Raw genomic sequence first — 23,019 nt, 5'->3', positions numbered from 1 at the left:
AAAAAAATTATAAATTATCAAGGGTTTGTGAGGGAGGGAGGGTGAAGGAAGGAGGGGGGGATATGAGGAGCTGATACCAAGGGCTCAAGTAGAAAGAAAATGTTTTTAGAATGATGATGGCAACAAATGTACAAATGTGCTTGACACAATGGATGGGTGTATGGATTGTGTTAAGAGTTGTACGAGCCCCCAATAAAAAGATTTATAAAACAGAAATTTTAAAAAGATAAAAGAAAAACTCACTGCCCTCAAATTGATTCAAGTCCTAGTGATCTTCTAGGGCAGATAGAATGGCTTTGTGCACTCCTCTGTAGGAGCAGAGAGCCTCAGCTCTCTCCTGCAGAGCTACTGGTGGTTGCAAACTGCTGCCGACTCCACTGTGTCACCAGAGCTCCTTAGGACACCTGGGTAGAAGAGCCATATTAAGAAATTTTACCCTGCCGTGGCCTTTGGAGCATGTTGTATGCCTTGAAGAGCCTGGGCTCGATGTCCCAGTATTCTATGGTACATGGCCTGGGTCACCAGGGAGTGGACAGCAACTTGGACCAATGTGACCTATTAGGAGCACAGTGCCAAGCATGCCCCTCTTAGTGTTCAAATGTCCACCAAGTTCACAATGAAAAGTGTTGTGGGTTTTTTTTGAAAAGTGTTTTCAATGCATGATCTATCTGCACGTTTGTTTGGGAGGCCACATTCCTGTTAACGTGTTACTTCATGGGACTAAAACAAGTCTTACCGAAAGTGTCTGCAGCCATCCACTGACCAGAGTGACATGTGTAAACATATGCTATTTAGAACAAACCTGTGCATGTATCAACTGGGGGGAAACAACGTTTTTCCTCCACCACAGAATGATCATGAAATGTACAAAGACCTAGCGTTAGAAAACCAAAAGGGAAGCGCACACTTGGCGTTTCTCAAGCTGAAAGACAGGGAGAAAAACTTCCAGCCTCAAGACTCAAAACTGAAGGATTCTATGGATAAAATGCTGAATGATGCAGGACGCATCCAAAGAAGCTAGAATACAAAAAATACCAAATTCAACCCTCAGCCATTTCAGGAGGCAGCACGTGATCGAGAGTAGATGGTACTGAAGGAGAGGTCCAAGCTGCACTGAGAGCATTGGCCAAAAAGGGGGAAAAAAATGTTTCCAGATGAACAAATAAGTCTGTCTTGATAGAAGTATAGCTGGCGTGGTCCTGAGAAGCAGAGACAGTGAGACTTCATCTCATGTCCCTTGGACAGGCCATCAGGAGGGACCAGTCTCTGGGGAAGGACACCATATGTAGTAAAGTAGATGTTTTGTGAAAAGGTTGAAGGCTCTTGATGAGAGGAGTTGACTCGGTGGCTGAGAAATGGGCTCAAACGTAGCAACAATTGTGAAAGTGGTGCAAGCGCTGTGGTCTGTTATGCATACCACACGTTGCTGTAAGTAGGAACTGACTCAACAGGCACCCGACAACACGATGCACATACAAGGAGAAGAGGTCCAAAGGGAGGGGGAGGAGACTTACTGAGTCCCCATTCTCATCAGCCCCTACAGGATGAGTAGGAATTGTGGCCAGGATGTTTAGCCCTTTACAGTTTAAAAATCACCCTCCGCTTTTAACTCTCAAAACAGCCCACGGAAATTAGACAGGTGCTGACACATGGGAAACCGAGACAGAATGGGGCCGTGAAGTGACATGTGCAAGGTCACCCAGTTGTAAGGCAGAGCCAAGTCAGACCCACACGCCCTTGACCCAAGCCCAGCACTCTTGGCCCTGCCCTGGTGAATCACTACCCCTCTGTCTCTGTATCGTAAGCTGCAGCTGTCCCCTCCAAGTGTCCTCACCAGCACATAGAAGGACTAACATAGCCCAGGCCAATTGTAGAGCAGCACTGGGCGACATGGGGGAATTATACATAGAACAGTGTTACCAGCCTGCCCACTGGCATTCCTGCTAGGTCATGTGTGGCAGTTATGTAATCAACTGTCAATTTGAGGAAGAGGTGGCATCTAGCCTGTCAAGCAGGTCTCAGCTTGATGACCTCATTTGGAGGTGCGACGGAGATACTCACTGGAGGCAGGACATGCTCACTCTCTGCTTTGTCTCCCTGCGAGACATGCCTGTTGACAAGTCACATGGAGACACACTAATGGAGCCAGAGCCCTGGACCTGCAGGAGCCATGCGGAGACCCATGCCAGCACTGAGATGCTTCCACCACCAGTGGATCCACAAGACTTTCCATCCAGTGGGCTGTGAACTTCCTGCATTCGGTATCATTACTTGTGCTGAGTGTGTCTGAAGAGGAATATATAGACCGATATTGGACATATGGGCTAATATTGGACTTATGGACTTGATTTGGACCGGGCTGGGATGTTTTCTTAACATACAATTACTCTTTACATGAAGCTCTCTCTTACATATATATTAGTGTCCTGGATTTTTTTTCTCTAGTCAACCCAGACTAACACAATTATGGTAAATCATGCACATAATTATGAGATTGAAAATAAGTGTTTTGTGGGCCATTTCTCCCACTTGGATTCACCAGTTTTACTTTGCCAAGAACATAGGAAGTCCACCAACTGTATGCCACACCCCCCTTTAAGAGCAAAGTAGTACTACTTTCCAAAACTGGTCCCAGGACTCCAGTTCACCAGGTGAGAAATTCCGTTATAAGCAGTCAGGCCACTTCTTTCTTTCTGCCCTGGGCCCACGACACTCATTACTGATCAGTCAGGACACATTGTCTCAGTGAACCAGACCTCAAATACTATTACTCAGTCACAAATGGATCATGAGACAAAACCTATTTATTTGTCCAGGTGTTGTCATTTTTTTATAATTCATACCACATTTGTTTCTCGAAAGATTCTAATGCCTATAGGCCTTGACCCATTACTAGTCAATCGGGACACTTTCATGCAATGAATCTGACCGCAGTTTCCGTGAAGCCAGTTGTCTTTGAGCCAATTCCAACGCTTGGAGACCCATGTGTTTGAAATGTGTCCGTTGGGTTTGCAATGGCTGCTTTGTAAGCCATACCTTTCTTCTGAGGTGCCTCGAGGTGGACACAAACAGCCAGCCTTTTAGTTAGCAGCCAAGTGTGCGTGTGGTAGTTACATAATTTTGTATCAACTTGAAGCTATATAAAAGTGTAGAGGTGGTGTTCAACCTGTCAATCAGGTCACAGCCTGACAGTGGCTCCATGTGTGTGTGGCCTTCTCATAAGGAGGGTCCTGGGAACCTCCCTTTCTCTCTCTGCATCCACCTTCTGGCCGGCTGACCTTGACTGTTGTGATGCACATGACCTTGCACCCACCAGCCTGGGTTACTCCTGCATCCTGCACCATTGCTTATGGCTGCATGAGTCCGAAGAAGGATTTATGGACTAGTGTCAGGCTTACGGATTTGAGTTGGACTGGGCTGGGATGTTTTCTTGATATATTATTACTTCTTGAAAGCTCTTTCTTATACACATATGAGTGTGACTAGATTTGTTTCTCTAGTCAATCAGCCTAACACAGTATGTTAACTGTTTGTACCACCAAAGACTCCCCAGCTGTTATTGTTACTGTTGTTAGGTGCCAGTGAATCAATTCCAGCTGACAGTCACTCTATGTAAACAGAACAAACACTGCTCAGCCCATGCCACCCTCCCAAATTACTGTCACTCAGTTACAGTCAACAATTAAAAAGTAACCCAATTGCTTTCTCTCTGTATGCTAAGTAATGTTTTTAAGGATTTGTACCATTTTTGCTTTCAGAACTATTTTGGTAAGAGGAGGCATATTTGCAACAAAAGGACTGAAATTAGGATCAGGAAAAAACTAGCATGGAACAGGAGAGAATCCTGCACCTAGAATCCTAGGGGGAGGGAAGTTGTTACAAATAAAGGGAAATGTTTGCTCTCGGCTTCTGAGCAGCCAGAGCGAATATAAAATCAACCAAGTTCTAAAACTCTACTGAACTGTATTGACATTCTTCAGGAAATACCACCTTTTCTTGACCTTGGACAGAAAAGGCAATTCTAACACAGCTTTTTAAAGGGCACACCAGCCGTCTTAATGAGCACAGTCTTCCGGTCACTAGACCATCAGAATCAGAATCATCTGGGGTGCCTGGTAAAAATGCAGATTTCTTATCCCCCACCCCGCCAGAGGGAAGGGATGAGTCGACCAGGGCACCACTGAAACACACAATATTCCTCTCGTTCCTTGAGGCTTCCCTACCCCCCAATACCATGACCCCATTGATACCTCTCACTTCGGACTAGACTGGAGCATGTACACAGGTATAGATAAGAGAAAGAGTTCACGACACAGGCAACCCAGGAGCAGGAGTGGGAATAGCGATACCAGAAGGGTAGGGAGAGGGTGGGTGGGGAGGAGGGGAGGAAGGGGGAACTGCTCATAATGATTGGCACACAACCACACACACCCCTCCAGGAAGAAGAGCAACAGAAACCATGGGGGAAGGGAGACAGCAGTGGGTGTGACAATAGTAATAATTTATCATCTATCAAGGGATCACAAGGGTGGGAACTGGAGGGAGGGGGGAAAAAGAGGAGCTGATACCAAGGGCTCAATAGAAAGTAATTGTCTAGAAAAGAATGATGGCAACATATGTACAGATATGCCTGGTACAATTGATGTATAGATTATAATAAGAGTTGTAAGACTCCCTCAATGAAATGATCATAAATAAATGCAGAGGCTTGAGCCCCACTCCAAAGTCAGGGAGTGAGAATTGCTGGGCAATAGGCCTGGAGATCTGCATTTTAAACACTCACGAATTGATTCTTCTATGTCCACAAGTTTGAGAACACCTGCTTCTCCACGGTGTGGTGTTGGGAGGTGCCCCAGCCTGCAGGTCAAACAAAGGAGACAGAGGTTATTGAAGCTCCCCTGGCCTCTGTACTCAGGAAGTGGGGCTATCTATGTGCACTTGGATTTGGCGTGAGCTCCCCTCTGGGATTTCAGAGGTACAGGCCACCGAGAGGACAAGTTCCATCTCAGTCCCCAGGCCTGCCATCTACAGCGCACGGGAGCCATCAGCCCAGAGTAGAAAGGTGGGCTTCACCAACCACCGAGCCCAGACCTCCCACACCCTTCTTAACCCCCTCTCCTCCCGTGATGTGGTAGACAGCGCTCCTCGCGCACGAGTTCATGAGCCAGCCAGGTGGTAAATACTCTCGGTACTGGAGATCTGCTCCCCGACCCTCAGTCTACCCATTCCCCTCATCTCTCCTCCTCTCCCAGGCACAAGCTGGGTGGGATCTTGAAGGAGCTGGCTAAGGCAGGCAATCACAGGTTTTTTTTCCTCTCCCTCCCCACAGGTTTGGAATAAATTGCCTCATCCAGTTTGAAGACTTTGCCAATGCCAACGCCTTCCGCCTGCTCAACAAATACCGCCACGAGTACTGCATGTTCAATGATGACATCCAGGGTAGGTCTCCATCCATCCGACAAAGTCACTGGCCACTAGCACCTTCCCATCAGGCTCTGCTGAGTACCAAATGGGGGTGGGGTCACACCTCCGCACTGGTTTGCTGGCAGAGTTCTTAGGAAAGGCACTGCATTCAGCTCCCACTTGGCCGAGCCTTGGCTCTTTGACCTTCAACAAGTCTCTTGCTACTTCAGAGGTAGGTAAGAATTAATATGCCATAAGATACAAAACAGATACTAAGCACTGTTGGCATTTAATAGCAACTTGAACTTGGACAAGTCACTTCTGCGAGCCTCGGTTTCATCATCTATTCAATGAAATAACAACTGCTTTTAAATATTATCAGGAAAATGTAAAGAGCTGATCTCTCTCTCCCTCTGTCTCTGTCTCTGTCTCTGTCTCTGTCTCTCTCTCTCTCTCTCTATATATATATATGTATATATGTATATATACATGTATATATATGTATGTATACACATATATATATGCCTTGGTTACACAATGGGTTTAGCGTTGAACTGCTAACCAGGAAGTTAGCAGTTTGAACCTGCCCGCCACTCCTCAGGAGAAAGACTGGGCGATCTGTTACCATCAAGGTTTTCTGCCTTGGAAGCCCGTGGAGCAGTCTGCCCTCCCCTGTAGGACTGCTGTGTGTCAGCGAGGATTTTATCTACGGAAAGTGATAGGCCCAGGCAGAGTGCAAGGCAGAGGCCCAGAACATTCCAACCACCAAGGTGAAGCACTGACCTTCTGGTTCTAATTCATGACCAGCTTGGTTGGCTGCTCTGCCACCTGTAAACACCTGAAGGCACTGGCCTCTTCCCGTGCAGGTACCAGTATCTGAAACCAGAGCAGAAGGCGGGTGCTCGCCAGAATGACCTCCTCTCCCTCAGGAGGCGGGGTTCCTAAGGCAGGAAGGAGCATCTTGTAATGAGTCTAAGTAGGTGCTTTGTCAGGAAGACAAGGAAACTCTTAGCACCAAAGGTCCACGTCACATAAAAAGAAGAAGCTGAATGAGGACAAGTGCTCTTGGTGGGAAAAGAGCAGTCAACCTTCTGTTTTTGTAACTGAGTCCTCTAGAGGTCCAAAGAGGTCACAGCTTCTCCTCAAGTGAATTAGGGACCCCTCCAGGAGATGCGATTATCTGAAGTTTATGCCTTGCCACACAGCAGACACGTGACCCGTGTAATTCTGCGGACGGTGCTATGAGACGGTAGCAGTTCTGTCTTTCGAGATGGAGAATGTGAGGCTCGGGAAGTTCAAGTAACTTCCCTGGAGTGTAAATGTAGAATTGGGATTTGACTCTAAATTCAAGCTCCTAACCAATCACCACACTGTTTTTAGACCTTATACTCAGATTGCAATACCAGGGAAGTGCCTCTTGGCTTCCTTGCGTTCTACATGATAAACAAACAAACTCGCCTCATTTCTGACTCAGTGACTCTATAGGACAGTGTCGAACTCGCATGTGTGTTTCCGAGACGGTAACTCTTTATGGAGTAGAAAGCCCCTGCAGAGTGGCTGGTGGTTTTGAACTGCTGACCTCATGATTAGCAGCACAACCTATAACCCACACCACCACCAGGGCTCCTCGTTTCTACATTATGAGCTAGGCAAAATTTGGAAAATTTTTATTTCGGTCATACATTTTCAAGAGGAAGACTATCACAGTTACAGTATATTACTAGATAATATAAAAATATGTCCATTCAGTGCCTGGAGAATGGGTGTCCAGTCAGAGAGGTGCACAGACAGGGAGAACTTGGCAGGACAGCCCCAGACCCTGTCACATTCTGTCCCCCCTGGCCCTGATGATGTGGCTGAGAGAGTCATTGGCTGTCCTAGCTCAGCTGGGCACCTCTGCACAGACAGGGCACTGCAGTGCAGGAAGCACTGGCTGGAGGGGGTGACGCCGCCCCACTGTCAGCCTGGCAAGCAGGGATGCACCTGAGTTGCTGGAGGAAACACCTGCCAGCTGGCTTCTGACCGGCTCATTCCTCATCCCCCTCCACATTGAATCGGCCACAGGACAGCAGTCCCCTGAGCCCCCAGGGCTGCCAAGGGCAGAGGGTGGAAGTGGAGAACACGCCCACATGGGCCACACGCCTGGTGCACAGACCTCCAGGTGTGCGGCCGTGTATGTGTGCACCCTCATAAACACACGCACAGGAACGCAGCTTTGCCTAGCAGCCCATCCGCCCCTCTCTGCTGCCGGGGTGACCCTCGAAAATGGGATCATGGTAAAGTCACCCAGTGTGTGAGGAGATAGATCATACCCCTGCGCATAGGAAAGTTTGCAGCCTTCACTGAAAGCATCTGGCTTTGGGGGTCTGCACCCCGTGTGGGTTCCCCTCGGCTCATGTCTGTGCCTGTCCTCAGGCCTGCCCTGCCCGTGTACTTGTCGGCATTTCTCTCTGCGGGGGACCACTCAGGGGGGACACTCATGCTTGTCCGTTATCTTGGAGTGACTCCCATTGCCCTGCAAGCGTTAACACGGGGTCCCCTACCCTGGGAAAGACACCACAAGGACTCCTGCGCCCCAGATCTGGTCTGGATGCCTCCAGTGCTCCCATAGCCACCTGTGGTACTCTCCTGTCAGGGACCTTCCCGCACTGTACCCCACATTGCAGGCATTGGGGTCTCTGTCTCCCCAGACAATAAGCCTCTGGCAGTGGGGCCTTATCCTCGATGCGAGCCCAGTACTTGAGGAATGTGTAGAACACCCCCCACCCTGAAAAAATGCCGTCCCCATCATCATGCCCCCTGATTTGGGCAGAGGGGGCCTTGATGGCACAGTGGTTACCCATTAGACTGCAATCTGAAAGGTCAGCAGTTCGAAACCAGCAGCTGCTCTTCAGGGGAAAGATGGGCCTCCGACTCCCAGAAATCATTAGTCTCAGGAACTCACAGCGTCGGCAGCGAGTTGGGGGTTGGTTTGGTTTTGTTTTGTGTTGTTGTCCACACTACACACCTGCCCATATAGCCTTCCTCTTGTCCAAACCATCCTCCATATATGTTCATCACGCCAACATATGCACATGCTCAGACCTACATACACGCTGCTCACATGCAAATGCGAGCACCAGACCAAAGTGAGCCCACTGCCGCCAGGTCCAGTCCGACTCGCAGCAGCCCTCCAGGACGCAGTCCAGCTCCCACAGACACACACTGTCTATCTCCTCCTTCTCCCACGAGGCAGGAAGTGCGTTTGGACCCCCACCCTTTCAGTCAGCGGCCCAGCGCTTAGCCCCATGCCGCCAGAGCTCCCTATACACATGCAGCGTCTTTGTAAATAATCCAATTCACGGTGTGACTGCCTCGGGTTGGATTCATGCCCCATCGTAGCCAGCTACCTTGAAGTCTCCTTGCTCCGTGCTCTGGGTCCCAGCTGACCGTGCCCATTCTTCCCCAGAGATGCAAGCCTAGAGCGGTGCATGTAGAACTCACAGGAAAGCTGCCAAACAGACCGGGAGGGCAGGAGCCCTTCCTGTCCACCCTCTGATCGGCACAGACTGGCCTTCAGGTGTGAGCACACCGTGACCACCGTACAGAGGTGGGGCTGACTGATTCTCCTTCCAGGAAAGACGTGCTACCCCAGAGTTCTGGAGGCCTGCCAGCTGCTTCCAAGAGCCCCCTGGCCCACAGTCTTGCTCTTCCACGGGCCATTACCCAGCACTGATGGAGGATGAAGGCCCAGCCCTTCCCGCCTATTGAAAGACAACTCTGATAGGGCATTTCACCCCCACAGCTTCCCTCGGGAGTGGCCGGGCTTCGGGGCTTGCCTGGCAGCTCTTCTTCTCCCTCTGCCCATGCCTGCTTCAGTGCCAACCTTCTCTAAAAACACTTCTCAGATGGTTCCTGACCGCTTGGGCAGCTCTCAGAACCTGCTTCCCGGGCACCCACACTGTGACAGATGGCAACACCGTAGACACAGACAGGCCTTCCGGCGGAAGGAGTCCCTTTCACCCACACTTTTCACTGGTGCCTTGCAACGAGCGCCCTTGATCCTCCCCTCCATCGGAGACCGACATTGCTGCCCCCTTGTCACTGAGGAGGACTCTGGAGTGCACGAGGCTAACAGCTGGCTTCAGGTCACATAGCCAGACAGGCACACAGCTGGCTCTAGAGCCCAGGGGTTCGAACCTGGAATTCTCTGCTCTTGCCATAAGCCCCAGGCTGCCGGGTCACTCTCATGTGTGTAAGGCAGTGGCGGGTCTTCTTGCTAAGGACTAAACTCCAAACCCCATCAATGTGTATGTGGCCGCTCCCCACGAAAGATAAGGTCCAGGCAGGGAAGGGACATGCCCATGGTGGATCCAGGTGCAGGAGCCTGTATAGTTTATTCTCCTTGCTAAGGGAGCAATTAGAAGACAGGTGGGAAGTTGGGGAACGTGGGGTCGGTGGACTTGGAAGAGTAACACCTGCTGGAGTTGTCCTTGAACTCCAAGTACAGACATGAAACCTAAAACTGCATGGGGTTGTGGTCGCACCACGTGAACACGGTGCCGCTGACGGCTGTGGAGGGTGTTGACATGGCAACATTTTGCTGCGTATACATTGCTCACAGTCAGACTTTCCATAATCATGGTCAACAAGAGGGAAAGGGCACCTGCACGCAGGGAACGGGGAAAGGCTGAGAGAGAAGCAGGAAAAAACAAGGGAGGGAGATGGAATTACATTCCTTGTTGCTGTCGAAGCAATCCTAACTTGACAAAGACTCCATGGGACAGAGGGGCCCTGGCGCATGGGGTCTCCTAAGCGATGAATGCAGGCAGGATCAGACCTCCGCCGAGCGGCTGATGGGCTCAACCACGGACTTTCCCATGAGCAGCCAAGCGCTTAATCATTCTCACGCCAAGGCTTCTGTTCACAGAAGAAAATGCCAATCGGAACCAGACATTGGAGAACCAGAGCCAGGCCTCTCAAAGGCTCTCTGAATCTCTGGCCCCCTGCACTTGGCTGTGCCCAGCCCCAGACTGCACCACAGCGGTGACACTGGGCCACCTGCCTTCAGTGAACGGCCCTGTCCACAGTTCTGCCTCCCGTCCTGAGTGAAACAAGGAAAATGTAACTCAGGCTCCAGGGTCCCTACCGGACTGAGCTCCCTGCGGGCAGAGCTGTGGCCTGGTGCTGAGCAGGGATTGGGAGCTCAGGGCATGAACAGTGTCCTGGCAGTTACTTCACCTGAATCCCTGTACTTAGGACTCTCCTGCCCCCACGACTAGCTGTGAGGCTGGGCTCCAGAGCCCCAGCATTTGAAGGAAAGGAAGCTCCCCAGGGCCACTGGTCATGTCCTGCCCCACCACCAACTCGGATTCCGGGGGCGCCCAGGCCCAGGCTGGCCCGTACACAGCGAGCAGGGCTGCCGCTGGGGCTCTGACACATCGCTGGCAGCCTCTTCAGGAATTTTGGGAAAGTCGATGCACAAGTAACTTTTGTTGTTTCAGCTGGGACCAGGGAAGCATCTCTGCTTGTAGGGGAGAGAGGCCTGGAAGTGGGAGGGCAATGGCCATGCCGAGGGACCTCGGGCAGGAGAGCTACACACGAGGAACCAGACCCAGGGCGCTGCTGGCTGAGTGACTCAGGGCCCCTTGAGCAAGCTGCCCTCCAGCCCAGGTGGCTGGAAGCCTAGCTGGCTAGCAGAACCTGCACCCACCTACCCCCAGTCCTGCCGCATCCTGGGAGTCAGCAGGCTATAGGCCATCATCACTCCCTAAGGCTTTCGTTCCTTTTGATTCGCTGTCAAGCATTGGCAGCGAGCTCTGGTGACGGTGTTGGGTAAGCGTTAAACTGTGACCCATGCAGTTGGCGGCTCTAAACCACCAGCCTCTGTTAGGCAGAAAGATAAGACCGTCTCCTCACATAAAGATTTACAGCCTCAGCAGAAAGCTCCATCTTTCTCCTTCAGAGTGGTTGATGAGTTTGAACTGCTGACCTTGAATACAAGCTGAATCTACTGACCTGAATCAGCTTAGTAAGAAACACACTCCACCGCCAGGATACCTCCAAGATCCTTAATAGGACTGTTTTAGTGTACTGAAAATTTATATTAGGGAAGGCTTTCTCTTACTGTCTTAATTTTACCAATTCTAGAGCTTTGTGAAATTTGAAAATGAAAGAAAAGGCAGGAAAAATTATAATAATTAATGAACACTGATCACAAAATTCACACCATCCAGTCACCCACTCAGAACTGCAAACGTGCAACTGTCTCTCTTCTCGTGGTTTGAAGTGAACAGGCTGCAATGCTCACTGGAATCTGTCAAGTTCAATGAATTATCAAGTTTTATAAATGACAAAATAATTGTAAGTCTCCAAAAGTGATGGTGGGAATCGCAGTAAGAGCCACGGGAATATTGAACTCAATGCAGTTTTTGCTATTGTTCGGCCTCTTTTTTATTAGTATTATTTAAATAAAACTGGTTTTAGTGGCTAGTTGAACAAACTGTTTAAGTAGTAAAACACGGATTTAGTGTCTCGGAAGCCCTCGGGGGCAGTTCGACTCCGTGCTAGAGAGTCTCTGAGAGAATCGACTGCGGCAGCGAGTTTGGTTCTGGCGGTGTTTGCGGGTGTTCGGGGTCAGACATTGGACTTAAGCCCAGCCTAAATCATAATCCCCGGGTATCTGCTTTGTGGCCCTGGCCAAGGAGCTCAACTTCGTGGAACCTTCGCGCAAAATGACAGCAGCGTGAATAGCGATGCTGATAAACAGGCAGTACCCCCGGGAGCTTTGGTAAGAGCCAAAGACCCCACTGCGGCCTAGGCCAATTCACTGTTAAGACTTTCCAAGATCACCCTGTTTGCTGCACAGGGTAAAGAAGCCAAGTGTATGTGCAGGGCCAGTCCCCAGTTCACGGTACTTCTCAGAGACAGGGCAGGCGGTAGGGAGGGGGGCGGAGAGAGGAGCGATTTAACACACCACTGGCAGAGCAGCGACCCCGGGCAGTTGGGATGTGAGAAGGAGGTGAGTGCGGGCCTCGAGTGATGACAGATGGAGAAGGCAGGACACCCTTGAGGATTCAGACCCCCTTCTCCTTTCTCCACACCCCCAGGTTGACCCAGGCCTGCCAGCCTATTCGTTACACGTGTTGCCTGAGCCAGACTTTCTGCCAGCTCTGTGACTTTGAACGTGCTGGCCCCTCGCCCTAGAACATCATTCTCTGGGCTGATTTATTTTTGTCCCTAAAGGCTCAGAGGTCACCTCCCCCGGGAGACTGCACTCGGGACCAAGCTTGTTCCACAGGTGACTCACTCTTCTCGGGGACCTGGGTGGGACACTTGGCAGTGGCCCTCGCACTTTGCAGGCTGCTCCAAGTTCCCTGAGGTTCTCAGCCAAGTGACCATGGTCAGGTGGGGGGGTTGTCCACAGATGCTGCTCCGAGGAAGGGGCAGAAGGCCCAGAGTGGCCCCACCACCAACCACAGGTCTCCTCTATTTCCTGTCTCTTTCACCTCACTTCACCAGCCCTATGTTGTGAGGCTCTGTTCACTTCCAGGGTTGTTTGTCTTCAACCCGGAGGCTTACATGGGTCTGCTGTTTCTGATCCTGGCTCCTCTGAGACAAGCTCATTGTAAGCGTTAAAACCTTAAAGGAGTCAAGAGGGCAGTCATGAGTCCCTCCAGTGCCTTGCAAAGTGTGGTAGACCCTCCCCTTCTCCCTGGGCCAGGTACTGTTTCCTAGAGAGTCCAAACCAAACCAAACCAAACCAAACTCCCTGCCTTCAAGTCAATTCTGACTCATAGAGATCCTATAGGACAGAACAGAACTGCCCTTTGGGTTTCCGAGACTGTAGCTATGAGAGTAGAAAGCCTCGTCTTCCCCCCATGGAGCAGTGGGTGGTTTTGAACTGCTGACCTTGTGGTTAGTAGCCCACTTCACCCTCAGCATTTCAAAACACTCTCATGCCACAGAGATAAGGATAACATCGCCGAAAAAGCCTTGGCGTGGTTTTCAATCATACAAAGGGGAGTATTTCTGAGCACACACTGGTAACTCTCTCAGCTCCCTCTGTCCAGCACCAAACCCGAGCAACCTTGGCACAGCCACTCGCTCGGTGCCGGCTCCTCGTGAGTGGAATGCTGGCTGCTATGGGAAGGTGGTTCTCGCTGATCATGGAAACCTGCTGGCCTTTTAGCAGTGGGTCCAGTTCTGCCCGGGCCAGGCCTCTGAGGCCACCTGGGCCACATTCTGGAGGAGCCAAACTCCCGTCCTTCTTGCTGCCTGGCACAGCAGCCTGGCCCTCACCTGATGCAGTAGTTCATTCTTTCCCTCTTCCGCAGTAAGTTGTTCAGCCCGGAATCGCCTTTACTCTGTCAAAGTGACTATTAAAAGCAGACTGGGAGTCACATTTAAGCTTGTCCTTTCCTGCGATTTCCTGAACTTCCAGCCTCCATTACTCAGCATGCAGGAAACATAATTATGGAAAGGCCCCTCTTAAAGGAAAACATGTTTTTTCTCTCGCTCACCATGAGTGGGGGACGCCAGTGTCACTTGTTCCTGCCCACGGCATTCCTGGTATCGTCCACGTCCAGCGCCTGCCTGGAGCCCCGGCTTCCTCCAAAGTGCTAAGCAGCTTCCTCCTGCTCCATCTCTAAGTCCCTTCATGGCAACCCCATATGTGTCTGAGTCAGACTGTACGTAATAGGGTTATTAGGGCTAGGTTTGTGTTTCAGAAATGGATGGCCAGGTCTTTCTTCCAAGGTACCACTGTGCAGATTCTAACCGCCAGTCTCTTCATGAGTAGACCAGCGACTCCACAAACTTAAGGGCCCTCCCTCCAAGTAAAATTTTAAAAGAGAGATGGTAAGGCAGTTGGCCACATTTTACAGTTTGAGGTTAAGCATTGTTTTTCCCTCCCTTGCATTCTATTGGGTACTTAGGGTTATTTGACATTTCAGAGGTGACTTCCACATGAGCTCAGGTGGTAGAGTGGTTACAAGTTGGGCTGCAACCGCATGGTCGGGGGTTCAAAACCACCTGCAGCTCCGAGGGAGATAGAAGGGGCTTTCTGCTCCCATAAACCATTACAGTCTCCAGTCTCTGAAACACACGGAGGGTCCCGATGAGTCAACACTGACTCAGCGGCAGTGACTCTGGTTTCTGGTGTCTCAGAGGATCCCGGAAAAAAGACCAGGAAGGTCGCCAACAAGCGTGGGGTCCCAAGAGCCAACGAGAATGAGCAACAGTAATAAAGGTTGGTAAAAGGTCAAGGAAGAGAAGGGTCAAGGCTGAAGCTTGACCACTGAATTGGGCAGGATGGAGTTCCAGGGGGATCTTGCCAAGAAGTAGGAAGAGCAGCTGGGTTCAACTAGAGGCAAAGGGCACAGTCAATTCTTGAGATTTTTGTCTATGGAAAGAAAAATCAGAGAGGAGCCGCACTGGATCACACACGGGAGCTTTCGGGCATATTTGTATTCGGAGGGGAATGATCCAGAAGGGAGGGATAGATTGAGGATATGGGGAAAGGGGGAAGAAGTACAGGAACAAACTCCATAAGTAAACTGATTAGATCCAGGATCCGGGACAGTTCATCTGCAACGATGGAAGGAAAGGCAAATTATACAGACACGGAGGCCGGGGGGTTAGAGACGTGGTGGTGACGGGGTTCTGAAGTTTGCTCCTGGTGCTCTTCTATTCTGTTTCTTCTTTTTACTCGTCTTCTGTTTCTGAGGGAGAGGGAAATGGAGAACCTATCGAGCCTGCTCCATGGGGTAGTTGTGAAGATTAAATGAAAAGATGTAGCTAAGCACCTAGCAGATGGCAAACCTCACAGGGAACAAGCAACAAATGGCAGCTGCCTGTAGTCCTTTGTAGAAATTCATGTGTTTTTACTATTGGGTATCTTATTTTTTGGTGTCTTTTTAAATAATTTTATTGGGAGCTCAAACAACTCTTACCACAATCCATCTAAACATCCATTGTGATAAGCACATGTGTACATTTGTTGCCATCATCATTCTCAAAACATTTGCTCTCTACTTGAGGCCTTGGTATCAGCTCATTTTTTCCTCTCCTTCCCCCATGTTCCCTCCCAAACCCTTGATAATTTATAAATTATTATTTTGTCATATTTTACACTGTCCAATGTCTCCCTTCACCCACTTTTCTGTTGTCCATCCCCAGGGAGGGGGTTATATGTAGATCCTTGTGCTTGGTTCTCCCTTTGTCCCCCACCTTACCCTTACCCTCCTGATATTACTACTCTCATTATTGGTCCTGAGGGGTTTGTCTGTCCTGGATTCCTTGTGTTTCCAGCTCTTATCTGTACCCGTGTACATGCTCTGGTCTAGCCAGATTTGTAAGGTATAATTGGGATGATGATAGTGGGGGGAGCAAGCATTTAGGAACTAAAGGAAAGTTGTATGTTTCATCGGTGCTAAACTGCACCCTGACTGACTCATCTCCACCCCACAACCCTTCTGCAAGATGTCCAGTTGCCTACAGATGGACTTTGGGTCCCCACTATACACTCCCCCTCATTCACAATCATATGATATTTTGTACTTTGATGCCTCATTCACAATGATTTATTTTGTTTTTTGATGCCTGATACCTGATCCCTTTGACACCTCATATTCACACAGGCTGGTATGCTTTTCCATGTGGGATTTGTTGCTTCTCTGCTAGATGGCCACTTGTTTACCTTCAAGCCTTTAAGACCTCAGATGCTATATCTTTTGATAGCCAGGCACCATAAGCTTTCTTCACCACCCTTGCTTTTGCACCCGCTTTGTCTTCAATGATCATGTTGGGAATGTGAGCATCATAGGATGCCAATTTAAAAGAAGAAAGTATTCTTACATTGATGAGTCCTTGAGTGGACGCCCAATGTCCATCTGCTACCGTAATACTAAACCTATAAATATATGCACATAGATCTATTTCCCCATCCTCATATATAAATATATTTACATATGCACATGCCTGTATTTCGACCTCCTAGTTCTTTCCTCTATCATGTTCAGTCTTCATTTGGTTTCAGTAATTCCTCTCAATTACATTGTCCTTGATCAAGCCCTACCAGGCCTCCTGGGTGTCTTGTTATCTTTCATTCTCTGCCTACGTACACTTTCCTTTGCCTCCACCACCACCCACCCCTCGGGTCTCATGCAGGGACTCTTGCCAATTGACTTCAGCCAGAGTCATGAGACACTGTCTGAGCTACATAAAACATGACACTGCACCTTAGGCTCCCCTGTTTTGCTTCAAACTGAGTGGCTAAACTGGCAAGCCATTGCCCTTCTTTGTAGACTCTTCTGGAACTCACTATTTATTCTTTAAAACCATCCCCAATGCTAATCTCCTTTGTGATGTAAGCCCTGCTTCTCCCCCTCTCACCCCATCGTGAACCACTCATTCTTCCCCCACAGAAGGGGCCCTGATAACGTAGTGGTCACACATTGGGCTGCTAACCCCCCAGGTCAGCAGTTCAAAACCACTCGGCTCCTCAGGAGAAATTCTAGGCTTTCAATTCCTGTAAAGAATTACAATCTCATGCATAGAGATAATACCTGATTCAAGGGTTTACAGGGGACGTGTGGGTGGGGGTGGGAGATAGGGAGGTGGAGGATTTGGGGAGTGAACAATGGGTGCAGGAGTGGGGAGGGAGCACTAGAACTGATCACGATCATACAACTCGTTCTAAAAGCGATTTAACTATGGAAGTATATGATATGTGAATACTATATCAAGAAAATCATGAAGAAATAAAAGAAACCAAACTTGACCAAGGGTAACCGACCATCGGTGAAGGGGAAAGAGTTGCTGCGTAGGAGCCATTGAGATGATGTCAATGGTGGTGGGATAATTTAGAAAAGGATATCAATAATGGTTGTACAACATGAAGAGCAAAATCAATGGCACTGAATTATACACGTAGAAGTTGTAGAATCGGAAGATGTTCTAGTCTACATATTTTTGACACAATTAGAAAAAATAAATAATAATTACAGGAATAACCATGAATACAAGGAAGAAGAAAATGTTCTAGAATTGAATGTGATGACAATTGTACAACTCTTCTTGATAGGATTGAATTATTGAATTGTATGACAGGTAGGGAAAAAGCTCATAAAACTGTTAAGAACAAAGAAAATTGGTCCTGGAAATAAATTAAATATATTTATATCTAAAAATATAGCTATTTCTCATAGTGTTGCTGACTGCATTTCATTTTATTTATGCAGTGCTATCCTGTTAGTCCCATGGAATATACCTTTTTTTCCATTGAGGATAAATTAAAATGTGCCATTAGGAAAATAATTACAATTTCAAAAACTCACAGAGGCAATTCTACCCTGTCCTATAGAGTCACTGTGAGGCGGCATCTACTCAATACAGTGAGTGAGTTAGTGTTTTGGCATTTGTTTCCCCACATCCACTTTTAATCTAACCCAAATGAAAACAGGCCATATCATAGCTCTTGTTTCTTCATCTGCAAAATTAGGGCTGTGAGTAGCGTGGTCTCCAGCCCCCCAACAAGCACTGAATGTCTGTGGGTCAACCCATTTCGTAACCCACAGGTTCTAACCCCAGAAGACACCCCAGAACAAAAAGGCCCATCAAGAATGCAGTACACTCTGCAGGAGAGGGAGAGGGGGACCAGACAAAAACCCAGTGCACCAAGACATGAATGAAACATACCCGCATGAAGCAAGGAACCAATAGCGAGGTCTGTGGGGCCAGCCCCAATCCAAACTATGTGGACACCCCTCCTCTTCCCCAAGAAGAATTCACTTCAGAGGACAGCACTGAAGCTACAGCTCAAGGAGAGGGGCAAGTCTGTTCAGAGCACACAGGTGCAAACAAAACGCGAAGGAGAGAGAGTGGAGCACATCCTGGCCCACCAAGCCCCAATGACCATATTCCTGCTCAGAGCAGCCAATGGACAGAGAGGACCAGAGAGCCGGCCCGATCATGAGACACGATGCCCCTCACTGACCTGTACTGCTATGAGGGACAACACTGGAGGCACAGTGCCGGAATTGTGCCCAATCTGACACCACCACACTGGGGCGAAATCCTAAGGGCATGCAACAGAGCAGCAAGGGAGCAAAGCAATGAAGTTCCCAAGGAATACCAAAAACAGACTTTGGGGCCATGCATGGCACCACATCAGACTCACCCAGAAAATACTCCTAAAGGTTAACAAACAAACCTGGAACTATTTATAGGCTTTTCTTTTCTTTTCGTCAGTGGGTTTTGTTGTTATTTTGTTTTCCTTCTTGTTTTGTTTTGCACTGTCTTATATTTATGCTTGTTTTTGTCTCTGCTTGTCTATCTAGATAAACAAGCTGGAGGAGAAAACAATGGGGCTGACAGTTCCCATGAGGACATGGAAGAGGGGGAGGCAGGAGAAAGGAAATGGGTGTTAACAAACCCAGGGACAAGGGAACAAGTGATCTAAAATCGATAGCAAGAAGGGATAGGATGCCTGGTATGGCTTGATGAAGGGCAAGGTAACTGAGAGGAATTACTGAAACCCGAATGAAAGCCAAACATGATAGTGGGACAAAAAGAAAGTAAAAGGAAATAGAGGAAAGAACTAGGAGGTAAAGGACATTTTTAGAGGTCTAAATATAGATGTGTATATATGTAAATATAGTTATATGTAATGATAGGTAGATAGATCTATGTACATAGGATTTATATGTTAAGTATTAAGGTAGCAGATGGACATTGGGCCTCTACTCAAATACTCCATCAGCACAAGAACACTTTGTTCTAATAACCTGACATTCCATGATGCTTACCTTCCCAAGATGATCGCTGAAGATAAAATGGATGCATAAGCATATGTGATGAAGAAAGCTGATGGTGGCCTGCTTTCGAAAGATATAGCGTCTGGGGAGTAAAGGCTTGAAGAAAACAAGTGGCCATCTAGCTCAGAAGCAAAAAGTCCACCTAGATGAAGCACACCAGCCTGTGTGATCATGAGGTATCGAAAGGATCAGGTATCAGGCATCAAAGACCCAGAACAAAAAAATCATATCATTTTGAATGAGGGGGAGTGTTGAGTGAAGACCCAAAACCCATCTGTAGACAACTGGACATCCCCTTACAAAAGGGTCGCCGGAAGGAGACGAGCCAGTCAGGGTGCAGCATAGCACCAATGAAACACACAACTTTCCTCTAGTTCTTTAGTCTCCCCCCACTATCATGACCCCAATTCTACCTTACAAATCCGACTAGATCAGAGCATGTACACTGTGTATATATATATATATATATGTATATATATGTACACAGGTACAGATAAGAGCTTGAAACACAGGAAATCCAGGACACATAAACCCCTCAGGACCAATAATGAGAGTAGGGGTACCAGGAGGGGAAAGGAAAGGTGGGGGGAGAAAGGGAGAACCGATCGCAATGATCTATACATAGCCCCCTGCCAGGGGAACAGACATCAGAAATGTGGGTGAAGGGAGACATCAGTCAGTGTAAGACATGAAAAATAATAATAATTTATAAATTATCAAGGGTTCATGAGGGAGGGAGGGTGGGGGACGGAAGGAGGGGGGAAATGAGCTGATATCAAAGCTCAAGCAGAAAGAAAATGTTTGGAGAATGATGATGGCAACAAATGTAAAAATGTGCTTGACACAATGGACGTGTTTATGAATTGTGATAAGGAGCTATACGAGTCCCAAATAAAATGATTTTTTTTAATAGAATACAAAAAAGGAAAAATGAATGCAGTGTATTTGGGAGCTTTGCTGATGGAAAATCTTTGGCGCCATCTGGTGGCCTATTTGTGCATTTTTCTCCCTTTAAAGGGCAGGATAGGGCAATCACGTGGCAGCCTCCCAGGATAGAGAATTGACCACAGGGTTCCCGAGACGGTAAATCTTGACTTACAGGCGCAGACAGCCTCACCTTTCTCCCATTTCTCCCTTTCTCCTCACCTTTCTCCCGTTGGGTTTGAAACTCCGGCCTTGCAGTTAGCAGTTCATCATTGAACCAACAGGGATCCTGAAGAGGCAGGAAGGCCGCCATCCTGAAATCTAACCTGAGCAGTCAGAACTCCCTCTCTGTGCAGTGTAGGAGGTGCAGAACGGAATTCTAAACTCGCACAAACCGAGACTTTCCGGAGCCACGAAGGCTGGGTGAACCCCTGAAACAGCTGCCCTGAGATCATCTCTAAATCTGAAACCCAAAATATCCCCTGACGTCTTCTTAAACCAAAGGTTAGAGTAACTCAGCTAGTACGAGTGTCCGCCTTGACCCTTGGGCTCCTTGCAGAACTCTGTGCACTCGACATGACAACAGCGACCGAGAGATTAGATAGGAGCAGCGGGCTTAGTTCATGGAGGAGGGACCACCGGAAAGGAGGCTGTGAGTGGGTGCACCACTCCGATAATGTCCACAATCAATGTTACTGCGTTGGCATCTGTAGAAGTGGTTGGATTGGGGTTGTGGAGGGGCTGCTGTGTGTATCCTCAACAACAGTGTTTTAAATGTTTTAAGCAGATATGGGGGATAAACTCACTGACATGGAGTCAATTCCAACGCAGAGGGACTCTGGGGACAAGGTAGCAATGTCCCCCACCCGCACCCCGGAGTTCTGTAACTCTTTACAGGAGGAGAAAGGTGGGCCTTTTTCCTATAGAGCAGCTGGCGGTTTCAAACTCAACTCTTGGCTACTTCACCTCCAGGGCTCCTTTATTGGGGATAAAGAGGTGGCTCGGGATGCCTGAAAGAAACGGGGAATGTTTCAAAGAAGAGAAACACGTGGGCTGAGTCTTACAGAATAATTAGAGAGCTGTGGGAGGGTCCTACACATAATGGGAAACAGCGTATGTAGAAGCACGAATGTGTAAAAGAAAACGTGGGGTCTGGGAACGAGGGCGAGTGCAACTGCTTTATAGAGCACCCACGGAGGAACGTGGCAGAGCAGCCCAGCCTCTCACAGCCTCGAGGTCCGTCGGCACAACTTTATGGTTAAAATATATAACAATTACAGTAACGTCATGGAAGACAGGAGCGAGTACAGTAAAGGAGTCAGACACATTTCATGGTAGCATGCTCACCTCAGCCCCTCTTGGTGGTCCCTGTGGAGGTGGGGAAGAGAGGAGGAGAACGGAGGGAGCGTCTTTACTATCTTGCGATATTTATAGCTAGCTATAAGACATGCATATTCAGTAGTTACTGACGTATCAGAGGGTGGGTGGTAATCACAGTAAAAGTCCCTGAGCTCACAGGTGAGGAAACCTAACACCTGCACAGGGGAAAGGCATGAGGGGGTGGGTGCGGCAGCAGGAGGAGATCATCAAAGAATGTCTGCTTCCAATGGAGAATGGAATCAACATGGGCTCACTTTGAGGCAGCAGAGCTGTTAGGGGATAATCTGTGGGACTTATATTTAAAGCAGGATCATGTACTTGGATTTTATCTCTAACTTACCAAAGTGGTGTCTTTCTGTCCATGGAATATTAGTTTTCCAAATTCTCTCGGTTATAAGTTAGGGAATATAGTCCTGGTCATATTACCCTCTGTGTTAGTTTCCCACGGGAATGAAGTGGAATAGGTGGGTGACTCAGCTTATACTGTCCTACACCTCTCCAAGGCCGAATCTTATTCCAGAGGGGCCGTTGAATTCAGTTTTCAGTCTCCGACCGTGTATGAACTGGGTCTCATCGCATGCACCACAGAGACATTAGCACTGGTGGGTTAGATTGGTTTAAAGTACATGATTGCAAGTGTGCGTGCTCTGTATTAATGACAAGGCGATCACAGGACAATGGCAGGACAGATTTTTCTAGAAGCCTGTTCTTAATCTGGCTTTCCCCTGTATGTTTGTTCTGGAGGCTTCCTTGTCTGGATATATTGGCAGTGCTGTGTGTCAGGGCCTTGGGGGCATCTGTGGAGTGTTGAGGAAAGACAAGTTGACAATAGCTTGTGACATCCAATATTTTCCAGGCCATTGAGAAGAAAAGTGTTTCCTTTAGAGTATAGGGTCTAGGTGAGCACAAAGCTTAGAGGCATTACTTTCAGAAAAAGAGTGTTTTAAAGTTCAACATGGATTCTGACTTTTGTCAACACATAAGGTGGAGTTAAAGCTTTTTTTAGGTTTCTCTATTCCCACACAGGGAGCCTGCTGGTGTAGTGGTTGGTTCCCCGTTGGGCTGCTAACTGCAAGGCCAGCAGTCGAATCCAGCCCTCCTATAAAGAGTTAGAGTCTTGGAAATGCATAGGGGCAGCTCGATCCTGTCCTGTAGAGTCCTTATGAGTTGGCATCAACTCAATAGCATCAACTCAATAGCATTGAGTTTGGTTTATTCGCACGCATCGAGTGCCTTGGGTTCTCTTGCAGCAGTTTGAGATTCTGATTCTTCTAATTAATTCAGTGAAGCAGAGTTTGTTAGTTTAGAGCTTAGCACAGCCTAGAGCTTACCTTAACACCCTAGGCTCACACCCTGACTCTGTTAAGCCATCTCACACAACTCATCAAACTGATTTGTGCCTTATTTTCCCCTCCTGTGGAATGGAGCCTCGATGGTACAGTGGGCTATGTGTTGAACTCTAAGTTCAAGGCCAGTGATTCAAACCTTCCAGCTACCCCTCAAAAGAAAGGTCAGG

The 23,019-nt window shown here is 48.4% G+C and overlaps 1 protein-coding gene across 2 annotated transcripts in view; it reads left to right on the top strand.

Annotated features, from left to right (window-relative positions):
• ME3 (malic enzyme 3) overlaps positions 1-23,019 on the top strand; it is a 223,466-nt gene that overhangs the window by 181,332 nt on the left and 19,115 nt on the right. For both annotated transcript variants that reach the window (XM_075548695.1, XM_075548696.1), the window contains exon 7: positions 5,330-5,439. In XM_075548695.1, the coding sequence (XP_075404810.1) occupies positions 5,330-5,439 (110 nt within the window). The remainder of the gene's footprint in view (positions 1-5,329; positions 5,440-23,019) is intronic.

This window comes from Tenrec ecaudatus, chromosome 4 (genome assembly GCF_050624435.1).
Source record: "Tenrec ecaudatus isolate mTenEca1 chromosome 4, mTenEca1.hap1, whole genome shotgun sequence".
Classification (NCBI taxonomy): Eukaryota; Metazoa; Chordata; class Mammalia; order Afrosoricida; family Tenrecidae; genus Tenrec; species Tenrec ecaudatus.
This window is presented reverse-complemented; position numbering and strand designations above follow the sequence as displayed.